At 42.7% G+C, this 13,734-nt stretch overlaps 1 protein-coding gene across 34 annotated transcripts in view; it reads right to left on the bottom strand.

The window, feature by feature from the left end:
* Positions 1-922: 922 nt before the first annotated feature.
* clasp2 (cytoplasmic linker associated protein 2) overlaps positions 923-13,734 on the bottom strand; it is a 66,761-nt gene continuing 53,949 nt past the window's right edge. For all 34 annotated transcript variants that reach the window (XM_051956111.1, XM_051956102.1, XM_051956100.1 and 31 more), the window contains 10 exons: positions 12,239-12,382; positions 10,194-10,337; positions 9,967-10,073; positions 9,641-9,782; positions 5,926-6,121; positions 5,643-5,836; positions 5,426-5,554; positions 4,982-5,188; positions 4,164-4,280; positions 923-2,514 (listed from right to left, as the gene is read on the bottom strand). In XM_051956111.1, the coding sequence (XP_051812071.1) occupies positions 2,437-2,514; positions 4,164-4,280; positions 4,982-5,188; positions 5,426-5,554; positions 5,643-5,836; positions 5,926-6,121; positions 9,641-9,782; positions 9,967-10,073; positions 10,194-10,337; positions 12,239-12,382 (1,458 nt within the window). In that variant the 3' untranslated portion in view covers positions 923-2,436. The remainder of the gene's footprint in view (positions 2,515-4,163; positions 4,281-4,981; positions 5,189-5,425; positions 5,555-5,642; positions 5,837-5,925; positions 6,122-9,640; positions 9,783-9,966; positions 10,074-10,193; positions 10,338-12,238; positions 12,383-13,734) is intronic.

Below are 13,734 nucleotides of genomic sequence, written 5' to 3' on the forward strand. Positions count from 1 at the left end.
GAGAAAACCCACACTTATTTCTTGCGGCACTGAAAGGGTAAAGTTGCATAAAATGGAAATGCAAGTATTTCAAACTTCATTTTCTCCACATTTCACTGCTGTAATGACTGCAGGGAGGTCAGGGGGTACTACAGGTCAGACTGCTGCTGTATCTGGAAGTCTCTTTAGCTGCTCCTAAATTTACAGCCTCAGAGAACAGATGCATACATGACATCGAGCACCAGTTTCTCAAATAGCTGCGTTGCATAAGACAGAAATGTTATTTTTTATGCCATGTCCTGGATTAGCCCATTTTATTAACCAGTGCACTTGGTCCACTTTTGTTTTTCCACTGGCTGTAGCAACAGGAGTGAGACAGATGGTGAGGATTTGCTGCTTTTTTTCTCCTCTTCATCTTACTGGACAGTAAATTGATCTTTGTAAACTGAAGATGCTTTGGGAAACTGTGATGCACGTGTTTCACCAGTTGCTATATTTAGTGACAGTAAACAATCATCAGTGTAAAAAAAAAGTGCCAAAATGAATCATTATTGTGGCCTCTTATAACAGGTAAGATGCATTTTCCCACAAGATTTTGTCTTTTATTTTTATCCCTTATTATGACTCAACCAAATTACAGGTGAAATACAATGTTTAACTTTCTGTGTGCATCAAGCTACAGCTTTTCTAAAAAACTAGTTTCTCCCAAAGGATTGCTGCAGTTTTTCTGGAGAACCACTAATCGTATGCGTTTTAGGATTCAACAGACATCCTAGTTTAAAGGTCCAACTTAACAGTGAGCGTTTATTAAACATAGCGGACATGGTTTACCACAGATCCTGATCAGTTTCCAATCAAAATATTCAATCTTCGGTGCTGAATAAGACCCACATCTTTTCTATATCCATTCATTCAGTAGTAAGAACAAAAACCCAAAGAGGCATTTCTTTATCATGATCTGTACAAGTTCTTTATTTTATTGTAAGCACAGCTTTGTAAATGCACTGAGGAAACACAACAGTGAAAACTAGAATGTTACAAGAAGAGGAAGGAAAGAAAGACACGATGAAGAGGAGAAAAGTGAGACATGACAATTGTTTTTTTTCCAGAGCAGTAAATAATACATTTCTACAAATTTCTCAGCAGAGAAAAATAATAAGTGTGAGAGAGAGAGAGAGAGAGAGAGAGAGAGAGAGAGAGAGAGAGAGAGAGAGAGAGAGAGAGAGAGAGAGAGAAAGAGACTACGGCACGCGCAACAGAAAAAGAGAAAAAAACAAAGATGGGCACAGGTGCGCGCGTGCACTCCCCGGGGGGACTCTCCTAAATGACACTGTTATTGGATATTCCATTTTAATATCATATATAGATACATATCCACTATGTGATAATAAGCCATGTCTGGTCATACTTCATGTAGTAAGCAGCACGCACCCATTTTCCTCCCCATGTAGCCCAGAAGTGATCCAAGATGAGCTGGGACAAATGGAGGACATCATGGATTTATGTGAAAGGGGTGGATGTTGTTCACATTAATTTAAAACCCTCAGTCAAGTTATTATGACTGTCAATAGGACCCCAATAAAAAGTTATTTTTTAAGTTTAGTCTCATGCATAGCCAAGCACATAACACCTCCTGTATTTGGAACCTGTCTATGTACTGTATTTGCTATGAGCAGGCGTGACCCGCTGTGGCTTGGTTAGTGCTGCGCAGGGTTGGTTGGTCGGTCGTACCTTTCTTTAGGCTCATCAGCACCTTTTTGAAAGAGAGAACGTGTGTTGATGTGCAAGTAAGAGAGAAAACTCCAGATATTAAAAACCACTGCAGTAAAACCTCATTGCGTAAAGTAAATCCAAACTATGACACAATGTAAATTTACATTCCCATCTAGCTGGCCCCAGTTACTCACTGTTCTAGAAGCAAACAGAGACAGCACCATTTGTTCATCGCAGTGCTGCTTGAAGAATATTACCCCCTCTACAGAGAAATGAGAACCATGCAGATGCTCCGCTTGCTGTTGACATCACAATGTTGTTCAGAGGGGACACTGTTGTGTTCTGGATAGAAAGCAGAGTGGACAGGACGGACATCTCATATCTTCATCGTCGGGTGATTAGTGACAAACCTGGGAGGAGCGTGTGACTGCAAGTCTGTTTATGTTTAATCCAAATGTAAGGGTTCAGTTCAGTCAGGAATCAGGGGAAGAACTACAACACTCCTCTCCTCTGTCATCACTCCCATTTGACAGTGAGGAAGGAAACGTATGGGAACTCTGTGTACCTACGTATGTGTGTGTATACGCTGCGTCTGCTGCGGATGGAAGCAGTTTGCTCCTGTGAGTGATTTGATCTGTGTTTTGTTGTCGGTCTGTGTGGGTGTGATCTCATGAACAGATGTTTTTATGTTTGGAGAGTGTAGCTGCAGCTCTGTGGATGCCCTGTGGGACGGCGCCGTGTCTCCTATAGGCCCTCAGACGAGGGTTCGCTGCCGGTGGAGCCGGACTGGGCGCGTTTGATGTACAAATTCAACAGCTTCAGCTACGGACAGAGAAACAGAAGAGGATGGACATGTAAATGTCTGTGCAGGTTAAGAAATGGTGAAAATCCACGGTGCAAGCTTTTCTGCTAAAATGTGACGTCCAAGGCATAGCTATTAACCCACAGAACCAAAAAAAAAAAAACTTGCTGATGGGTTTGAAGTCATGTTAAAATTACAAAATATGCAAAATTAGAGCATTTATCAGCGACAGAAACTGCAAAAACAAAGAAATATTTTCCATTTTCCAACTGTCCTTGAAATAGTCTCCTGTGATGTGCCACATTTTAAAACTGGCCAAAAACAGCACCCAGGTAGCTCAACTGGTTCAGCAGGCGACCCATAAACAGGGGCTATAATCTTCAACACAGCGGCCTGGGTTCAGTTCCAGCTCACGACTCTTTGCTGCAGATACTCCCCCATTTTTATTCCTACTTTCTTGTCTGTCTCTCGACTAAGAACCTGTCAAATAAAGCCAAAAATGACCAAAAGAATAACTTAAAAATAAAAATTTGCCAAGGAAAACCTCCTCTGCACCAGATCCTCAGTGCAAGCATGAAGCTTTTAGTGACCCAACAGTGACGTGACAAAGACTCAGGAACTACTCAGCAGAACTGAGGACTGTGTTTGCACAAAGCAGACGGAAGAAAATCTAACCAGTAAAATATCTATCGTATGCAGAGTGATCATTTTTCCAACTATTAGTAACCCCTGTGGAGTTTGTTTGTATTTTAATAAATAAATATTTTTTGGGGTATATACTTTATGGCTGTGTCATACTGCACAGAAGAAATGTTTCCATTCTCTCTACTTCTAGCCGTCGATCTGCTGCTTCCACAGAGTTACAGGACTTAATACTGCAGTGATAAATTAGCTCACAGTAAAAATGTGACAGGAGCAGCAACACCCAGCTTTGGGGTTCAGAGAGTTAAGCAACAAGACTGGGATTCTCATCATTATGGAGAATTGGTCTGCATATGGAGCAACAGCGAACCAAAACTAAACAGGTTCTAGAAACTTTGTGAGAAAGGGTCAAAAACAAGAAGGAGGCCACAGCTGTGTGAAAGCGGTTTCATCCTTCATCAGGACAACTTGGCAGCACACTCGGCTCTCTCAGTGAAGCAGCTTCTAGCCAAGAAATACATCGCAGCACTGTTCACCGTGCAACTGTTTTCTTATCTCTAAACTCGCGTCTGCGCTCAAGAGAACCCATTCTGAGTCCGTTCCAGAAGTGAAGAAGAAAATGACGGAGCTGCTGAGACAGCTAACCTAAGACCTGCTGCCCTGCTCTGATCAGGGGACCAGAATGCAACAGGGTGTGTTTAAATTGAGTCTCCTTATTTAATAGCCACATCTTTACGGATATGGCATCTTTTCAAGTTTCCAAACACTAGAGAAGAAAACATGGCTAAGAATAGATGGAAAATTACAACACCATGATAAATAGATTGTGTTTGATTGCGACACTGGTCTCCCACTGAATCATGTGCTTGCTCACATTTTTTATTGTGCTGACACGCTCAAAATTAACTCCTAACTCTGAGTGAAAAGACGCAAAGCTCTTGCTTGGTGACCGGGACGAGATACTACACATTTTTAGCTTGTCGGCTTGTGATGATTTCAAGTTGGTAATGCTTTGAGGTCAGGTTACCTTGCTGCTGGAGAGTTGGCTGAGGTGCGGTTTGAGGTCCTCTCCGATCACTGCGTAGATGGCCACCAGGCAGAACACACAGGCTTTCCTCACACTGCTCTCAGAGTTGTCGTAACCCTGTTCATCCAGATAAAACAGATTATGTAGCTGCAGGAAAGGCATTCATAGATATGCATAAATGCTATGTGAGGAAAGGATTCGTTTCACTAATTTTCTGAAAGAAATAAGTCTAATGGTTATCGTCAAGCTTTACAGAGGTTTAGAGTAGATTAAAATCACTTACCAGCGATACTAATGCATCAGATAAGACAACCATTTGTTTAGCTTTCAAAATTACATTATGGTTAACTTTCAACGTGTGTTAAATAGGGATGCATGATATATCAGCGACCACATTGGTATCAGCCGATATTAGTGTTTTTCCACATATATCAGTATCAGTCCAATAAGCAAAATTAGCTGATGTGAAAAACTGCTGATTTTCTCTAACGTTAGCACCTTTGTCTCTCTCTCCCTCTCTCTCTCTCGACCACGTTCGGTTTGTTTGAGTTGTGCAGGAGTGAGTCGAATCATGCGGCAAAGTATTGTGGGAAGCTTGGTTAAATCTGAACAGGAAGACGTGTCTGCAGTCTGGGAGTACAATACAGGGGGTCCCTCACAGTGCTTACTTATCCTTGTTTTTCAGTGTGAACAAAATCTGAATATCGACAGTGGTATTATCGGTTATCAGCAATATCAGAGACGTTAATATCAGATACCGGTATCGGCCAGAATTTTTAATATCGTGCAACGAGTGATAAATATGAGTTGCGTGTTACCTGTATGAGTCCCGGCACGATCTCAGGCAGCATGCTGATCAGGCCTTCACGGGGAACCCTCTCTACCACTTTGGTCTGCATCTTGATAGCAGCCAGGTTGATGGGGTAATCAGCTGACTGGATAATGGGACACAGCACCTTGATGCACTGGTCTGGGCTGATGGACAACGCCAACATGGCTGCTGTCTCCTCTGCTGCTCGTACCACCTACAGAAACACACAAACATTATATTAAAGTCATTCACAAAAAGGCTGGCCTGACATTACTTTTCCTAATCAGCTGAAATTGATTAACATCATCATTAGATACTCATGGACCAGACAAAAAGGCTTTTGTTCACTTGGAGCTTTGATGGCCATTAAAATAAAATAGAACAGATCTGGTACATCACATTTTCATGCTCTGTGATCAGCGCTTCACAGCTTGAGTGTGTATAAACGTACCTCCTTGTGAGGGTCTTTGTGAGACTCCAGGGCCTTCATGATGGTGAGCTCTGCGTAGTTCTTGAACCTCCAGGGCTGCTTGCTGAGAATCTCCCTCAGCACCCGCAGAGCCAGCGTTCGGATCACATGCTGGGAGAAGAAAAACAGATTTAAGATCAAAGGAATTCATGCTTTTTTTCCCCCATTTGGTTGCTACAGATTCAGAGTGGGTGTTCACCTCTCTGTCACCCATCGTCTCCAGCAGGAGCAGCAGGATGGTCTTGAAGTGCTCATCCCACACCTGCAGGGTGTTTTCACGAATTAGCTTCAGCAGCTCACACAGCGCTGCCTTCCTCTCCTCGATGCGCTCGTTGTGATTGGATAACTCCTTCAGCAGCTCGGCCACCAGCTCTGATTGGTCCAGGCTGCTGTCTGCTTGGCGGGAAATGACAAGAATGTTACACTTATCATAGCTATTGAGTGCTATGTGCGTGTTTCTCTGTCGTCGTGTGCTTCTGTACCGTCAGCAAGTTGCTCGGAGTCGTCCAGGCTGGTGTCTTTGCGGCTATGTTTGAAGGGGGAGTCGGAGAAGTGTTCGCGGGCCCCTCGAGGACTGGACGAGAGTAGGGGGGTGTTGAGGAGGGAAGTTTTGTTGTCCAGAGCCATGCGGCCACCATCCACCAAGTCTGAACCTCTGCCGTCTGTCCCACTGCCCCCCTGCAAAACAGAGGAAGAAATGTAAAAATTCCAAAGTTTGAGGGGCTGATTTAAGGACAACAGCAGTTTGGTTACTTTCTTCTGAACCACAAAGGAAATGAGACTTTAATTTTGATTATGTTTACAGAGGTAAATAAGAAGCAGCCTGGACTGACAGGCATCTTATTGGAATGTTGCAACTGTAAAGTCCTCTTTTATGATTTCAAATTTGGGCTCTACAAATAAAATTAACATGAACTGATGTGACTAATATTACACCGTTAAGTTGCTACATTTTCTAGGAGACTCCTCTCTTAATCATGATAGATTTAGTAGTAGCCTTTTCAGGTGAAGGTAAAATGATGCTTTCCACACCAGACTCAATAAAAAAGTTCAGTTGAATAAGAACAAACAATTCATGTGCAACAGCCTAAACTGCAGAGCTGTTTTCAGCTTGTAAATACGTGGCAAAATACTAAAAACAAACACTTCGGTTTTATTTTTCACATCTACCAGACATTTTGAGTGGACAACATGTTGTTTCTTGAAGGTGCTAAAAACAACCCAACGTGTGCAGGCCGACACATGAACCTCCAGGTGAGGAGCGGAGGTTTAAGGTGCTCTTGTTTGTGTGTATATTTACACTTAAAGCAGTAAATGCTACTATCTGAGTGGTGGTTTGATGAGCCAGGTGCGCTGTGATTGGCAGGCTGATGCCATGTGGGCTGGTTGGATTTCAGACGCATTTCGTGGGGGAAATGTCGGGAGGTCACACCCCGGTACTCGAGTACACCGTGTCCTTAAATGGAGCTGGGGTTATCGGGGAGGGACTGCAATAAGACCTGCCATGACATCCCAGGTCGTAAATCTGAACTCAACAAGCACACTATATCTGGATAAGCACTTGAAAATGTTAAGAGAGACGGTACGTGTTGATGAAATCCTCTTTTCAGCAGATGACACGGTAACACACAATAAACATGATTTTATCAGCGGCTGTGAAGGATCAAGTTCACTACCAATTGGTCCCATAAACACTCAATGTATGCTTCTCAGTTCCCACGCTACAGGAGGGGCAGAGGGAAAGATCAGATATCACGGACCCACACAGGACATGCATGTGTGTGTATATTAATGACTCTGCAAGTCTTGGAAAACATGCTGTAAGGCTAAATAGGATTACGATTACTTTTTTAGTGCAGACCGAAGTGTGTTGGCAGCATTGAATTTTAAAACCTGTCACTCACTTAATCATATCGGGTTTCCATATATTTTGATCACATTTTGAAAACCCCCATAGACATGGATATTTCTTTCTAATTAAGTTTTCGAAAACAAGTTTTGCTTCTGTATCAAAACAAAAATATCACTCTAAAATTATGACTATGTCACAAGCAACTCAGTGCTCGGAGCTCAGAGCAACACGCCCACATTTGCACAACACCGACCAGCCAAAACATTAAAACCACTGACAGGTGAAGTAAATAACATTATTCACCTCCTTACAATCAATGTTTTGCTGAGAAACCCTGGATTCTGGCATTTATATGCACATTACAGGGGGTCCTCCGCTTACGTCGGAGTTCCGTTCCTGCAGTGTGACGCAAGTTGATTTTCGCCCTAAGTCGGAATTTTGGCGAAAATGTAAACAAAGCCGTTTCATGCATCACAATATCGATCAGTTTACATATTTGTACAACTACAGTAACTTAAACAGTCATTAGCTCACACTGAAACACAATTCAGTAGGAAAATATCAGCAAAAATGTTTAAAAAAAAAAAAAAAAAAAAAAAAAAGCTGTTACGATATCTATCAGTTTATATATTTGTACTGTACAACTAAAGTAACAGAAACAGTCAAGGCTTTCCTTTTCTTCGAGGCACTGTCATCAAGAGAGTCTGACTTGCACTTGGGAGCCATTAAGAAGGGCAAAAGGTTAGCAAATGTAGCACAATCCAAGCTGGCGTACAACCAGCAAATGTAAACAACACTGTCTTATAGCACCATGTGACGACGTATTCATCCGTTCCGCTTGTCCATCAGTTCCACGTAACCAGTTCTGACGTAACGACGAAACGCTGTAGGTTGAGGACGTCGTAAACCGAGGACCTCCTGTATTTTGACAGTCACTGTCCTGGTCAAGCACACCAGCCCGTGGTAACATCACTCCCCAACGCCAGTGACCTCCCACCAACAAGAACATTCCCTGACACAAAACAAAATCTGCTCTGGAACAGCTTGAAGAACACAACAAAAAGTTCAAAGTGTTGCCTTGGCCTCTAAAATACCAGAGTGCCAATGTGATCGAACAACCAGGAACAAGTCTGATCCACGGAGGCAATGGCCCACAACCCTCAGGACCCAAAGAATCACCCGAGAGGTCCTGTGTCCATGACCCAATGTGTCAGAGCTGTCTGGGGGCCGTTAACTGATCTACACAACATTAGGCAGGTAGTTTTTATGTTGTGGCTGATGAGTGTATACTGTCATTGTGAGGGAATCCCTTGGAGTTGTGAAGAATGCTTGTGGTTTATTTACAGCAGGACTGCGCACTTAGAACTGAAATTTTCCTTCTTCTGCTTCTTTCAACAACATCTCTAATCTTTACAGTCGTGACAGTGCTGTGCCAAAGTTTAAGTAAATTATATTGTTTGGCTCCAACAGTTGGCTCCCTCACGACAGGAGAAGTGAATCAACTAGATTGCTGAGTAAGTCTGGGCAACAATTCACTGGTGATGTGCACCAATGAAAGATACTTCATCAAGAAACTGTTCGACAGTTTCACCACCATGAAAGCACATAATGAAAATGCCAGGTTTTGGCTGCATCAACATCAGAACCTGAACCACAGCACAGTGTGGCAGCTTCGCCCCTGTCCCTTTCTCACCCAGCATTTACAAATCACTTTTACATTTCACACATTTGGCAATATTTTATTTTCTATGTTCAAATAGTTCGTTCATTGTATTTTATTGATGTTTTCATTGCGGTCAGTTTGATATTGCTTGCTTTCTTTATTCAATCTGGATCAAGGTGAGATAATTTCTTTCCCTTGAGCGTTTAAATTATCATTGTGTGTAAAATTATTTATGCTTTTCATTGTTGTGTAAACATTATATACATTTCAAATAATCTAACTGCATTGAAATTAAGGTGGTAAAATTCAAAATAAGCCTTTTTTCTGCTGGTCTTTATCAAAAACAGGTCAATAATTATAGAGATCAACTGATGTGATCCATTTTTCTGCTACATTTTTTCTGATGTTTCACCAACAACTCCTTACTTCAACACCATGATCCATGGACATTGTGGCAGCTGAACTTTACACTATCATATGTATACAAGTAAGAAAATGTTCACACTGTGTAAAATCTTACTTAAAACCAAAGAATTTTCTGGTAACTATAAAAACAACTTCCCATTAATGTTTGACTGCAGTAGCTGTAAATCTCAATCACCTTGCCATCAGAAATGAGTCACACTTACAGACTATTAATATGCATCAACACATATAACATCCCTCTGCCTACTCCACTCACCTCTTCTCCTTCTCGTCGTTGGACTGGTTCATTCATGTCTTCTTGGCTGCGAACGCTGAAGTTCTGGATGGCCTCAGTGACACCTTTCAGTGAGCTGTAAATGTCCTCCGAGTTCATGTTTTCTGTGTCATAGTCAAATGCACTGCACAGACACAGGAAATAAGACCGAGTTATACTTCTTCATTAAAGTAAACCCACGTATGATACATTCAGATATGCAAGTCATGTCTTAGATGAACACAGTTTTGACATTTAGACTGAGTATATTTTTATCTTATGATGGGCAAGAAAAACAGGAATATAGGAGTCTGTGAGAGAAGCATTACCTTGGTGAGGGGGTGTTCTGGGAAGTGTTAGTGGGGGAAGTGACTGGACTGGACCAGCTGGCTGGAGATCTGGGAGTATGGCGGGTCAAAGGGCTGCCCATTGGTGCCTGAGAATGTGACGAAAAACATAAAGCATGTCATCTATGCCACAGCTTAATGATCGACAGGTATTGTGTACCACATGTGTCTGCAGACCTCCCTACTCTTTCAGGTGGAGCGTGTTTTACCTGTGCGGCGTTGCCAGTGTTCTTCAGGTGGTTTTGGAGCAGCTTGGTGGCTCCATCCTGGAAGGTTTTGGGCAGAGCTGCCAGCAGCATGGTGAACTCTGGAGTGTTGAGCTGGAACAGGGCGATTAACACCGACTGGGCGGCCTGTCACACACAAAACACAAGAAATCTGGCTCATTCAGAAAGACTGTAACTTTAGGCCCCTTAATAGGCCCCGTTCTCACCAATCTACTCTGCAGCACCCTAACTTTACTTGATATGCTAATTTACACACAGCTTGCATCTTACTACCAGCTATATATGAAGTATATTTAAGGCCATAGTCTCACACCAGAACAGTAAACTTCAGAATCAGTTTCAATGCTGGCTTCTATTTTGTATGTATCATCTATGTTATCCTTATCATGCATGTATCCAATTGTGTGTTATATGTTCCTTGTTCCCCACCCCCCTCTTCTCTTGTCCCTCTACCAGCCCTACTACCTCTTCTGTCCCTCTCAACTCGCCAGCCAGTGGCAGATGGGTCCCCCATATTAGCCAGGTTCTGCTCAAGTTTTCTTCCCATTAAAAGGGAGTTTTTTCTTGCCACTGCCACCTTAGGGCTTGCTCTGGGGATTCAGGCTAATGGGTTCTGTAAAGCATCTTGAGAGAATCTGAATAATCTGAATTGTAATTGACACTGTATAAATAAAACTGAATTGAACTGAATTTATACTGTGGTTCTGACCTGCCTCAGACAGAAGTTAATGGTTTGTAGAAAAATGTGGTGAAATCTATTACCCATTAATTGTTACCCCAAAACGGCAGCCCGAGAGCACACTGCAGTTGCTCAGAGGAACTTCCTACATAATATTGTAAGGTCATGAACACAATGTTTAAATTAGTCAGGTAAGTTTGTAATGTTTTCTAACTTGGAATCACTTTGTGTCAACTTCTGTTATTTTAAATGTGCTGCGTAAATAACAGTGACTTGACTTGACACTGTGAGACATCGACTGATGGCTGACGTCTTGCTTTGGTGACCAAAGACAGCCTGCAGCAAAATGCAAACAGTGTGACAGACTTGAAAACCAAGTTGTCACATTTTGACAGCTGCTACGAAACGCCCCTGCAAACCAGCAGAATAAACATGAAACAATGCAGCACATAACATATCTGTAGCGGCTAAGCCAATGCTTGAAGCCCCTGAGGTGCTTCACCAGGACTTAAATAAGTGACGCGCCGAGACGATAGCTTGCGTTTCAATAATCTGTGTGTTTATTGCTCCAAAGCAATTGTAATCCAACATTCTTCATCTCAAACAAACAATTCACCATGACCGACTTCTTCAGCAGTGAAAAGTGTTTGATGTTCCAGGCAGAACATCTGCCTGGACAAAGATTGGTTCCTACTTATAACATAGCGCTCATTGGCTCCTACAATATCCATCCATTCTCTATACACCGCTTTATCCTCACTAGGGTCGCGGGGGGTGCTGGAGCCTATCTCAGTTGACTCGGGCGAAGGCAGGAGACACCCTGGACAGGTCACCAGTCTGTCACAGGGCTACATATACAGACAAACAGTCACATTCACACCTACGGGCAATTTAGAGTAACCAATTAACCTCAGCATATTTTTGGACTGTGGGAGGAAGCCGGAGTACCCGGAGAAACCCCACGCATGCACAGGGAGAACATCCCAGAAGATCCCAGGCCCACCCCGGGATTCGAACCGGGGATCTTCTTGCTGCAAGGCAAAAGTGCTAACCACTACTCCACTGTGCAGCCCTCCTACAATATCATATATGCAAATTTATATTTGAGCTTAAGCAAAAAATACACATATAAGCCACAATAATGGAAGCAATATACTCATATAGTTGTTTTTTGATTTACATTATAGATTGAGGAATCTGATTCTAAACTGATATTGTGAAGTCTGCTGCAGATTGAGACAAAGATTTTTTTAGACCTGTCTCACGCAATAAGCTTAAATGATTGTTGTTGATGCACAGTCTAAAAGAGCCTTTAAAAACACACATAAGATGTCGTGTGTGTGTGTACCTTTCTGACATCAGAGCTCTTGGGTTCGGTCGTCCAGGTGATAATGCGAGAGACAGCCAGCCGAGTCTCACTGGAGTTCACGAAGTCTGGGGGTTCCATCTGTAACGTCAGCGTCTCTATGTACTTTAGAATAGCCACCTTCACCTGCAACACAAACACATTTATGCAAACTATTAGTGAGCTGACTGGTGACAGTGAAAGTGCATGGCCAATATTCACCTGCAAAAACACAAACACAATAACAACAAAACTGCAAACACACAGAGATGAAGAAGTGAGCAGCAATGTTCACTGTCAGCATGTACAACCACAGCAGATTGTGCATCTCTTGGAGGTCTGAAAGTCAAATGACCTGATGAGTCAGTGAGAGAAGATCAAAGTCTATTCATGGTCATGCTTTGCAACATAGGAAAACAAATTATACAACATAAAAGTGATGACAAACGACAATACAAAGGAACCAATAAATGAACATTCACCGCAGGCTCCGAAACGCCACAACTGACTCCTGGTCTGATTTTCCTCTATTTCTCTCTCCTCATCCGCCTCTCTACATATGCACCTCAAGGACCAGAACCTCCTCCAATTCACTTAGCAGCATCGAACGCGCCATAGAATTGCTCCCCCCGGAGCGCACTGACCTGGGAGGACTGGCTCCAGGCTGCGGCCTGCTCGTCTAGAGAGCAGGCGTGGCGCCGCGCTCTCGGGGGGAACAATTTTACCCCGGACCCTCCCCTGCCTCGCCCTCGCCCGCAACACGAGCTCCGTACAGGCTTCAGAGAGAGAGAGGAGAAGCACCGCGTCAATCAACGGAGAGAGACAGGGAGACGAGGACAGGGGAGGCAGGGGGAGTCATGAGAGGAGAAGGAAGATGAGGGAGGCAGGGGAAACCAAGGAGAAGAAAAAGGATGGGAAAGTAGGCTTAGGCGATGCTGAAACCGGACTACACCATTTACAAACACTATTGTTATTTCTGCCAAACAGCTAAGAGCCAAGATTTCTAGTTTGCTAAAACAAACTGATGCAACAGGGTATATGCCAGATAAAACTGTGCTGACATTCTTATGTCTAAATATAGCAGTTTCTTCTTGCCTTACAGTAGCAGTTTCATAACTGTACTGCAAACAGCCACTTCTTATTGCATGATATTTCATGACTTTTTTATATTACAGAGAAAACATACTATACAGTGTCTTTAAAAGGAACTATTGCTCTTAGAAGTTTACTTTTTTACTGCTGCTAGAAATTAAATCACAGTCAATATAATTCAGATTTTTTTGACAAGAATTTACCAAAAGAAATTCTTCCATGTCAAAGTGAAAACATATTTCTACAAATTAATGTCGACTAATTTAAAATATAAATTGCAAAATAAGCAGTTGCACAGGAATTCGCCCACGTACAGTATTTGCTGGAGTATTTCAGAGGCGTACTTTTGGCTGCAATTACAGCATTGTGTGGGTCGGTCTCAATCTGATTTGGACATCTGCACACTG

This window comes from Acanthochromis polyacanthus, chromosome 11 (assembly GCF_021347895.1).
Source record: "Acanthochromis polyacanthus isolate Apoly-LR-REF ecotype Palm Island chromosome 11, KAUST_Apoly_ChrSc, whole genome shotgun sequence".
NCBI lineage: Eukaryota > Metazoa > Chordata > Actinopteri > Pomacentridae > Acanthochromis > Acanthochromis polyacanthus.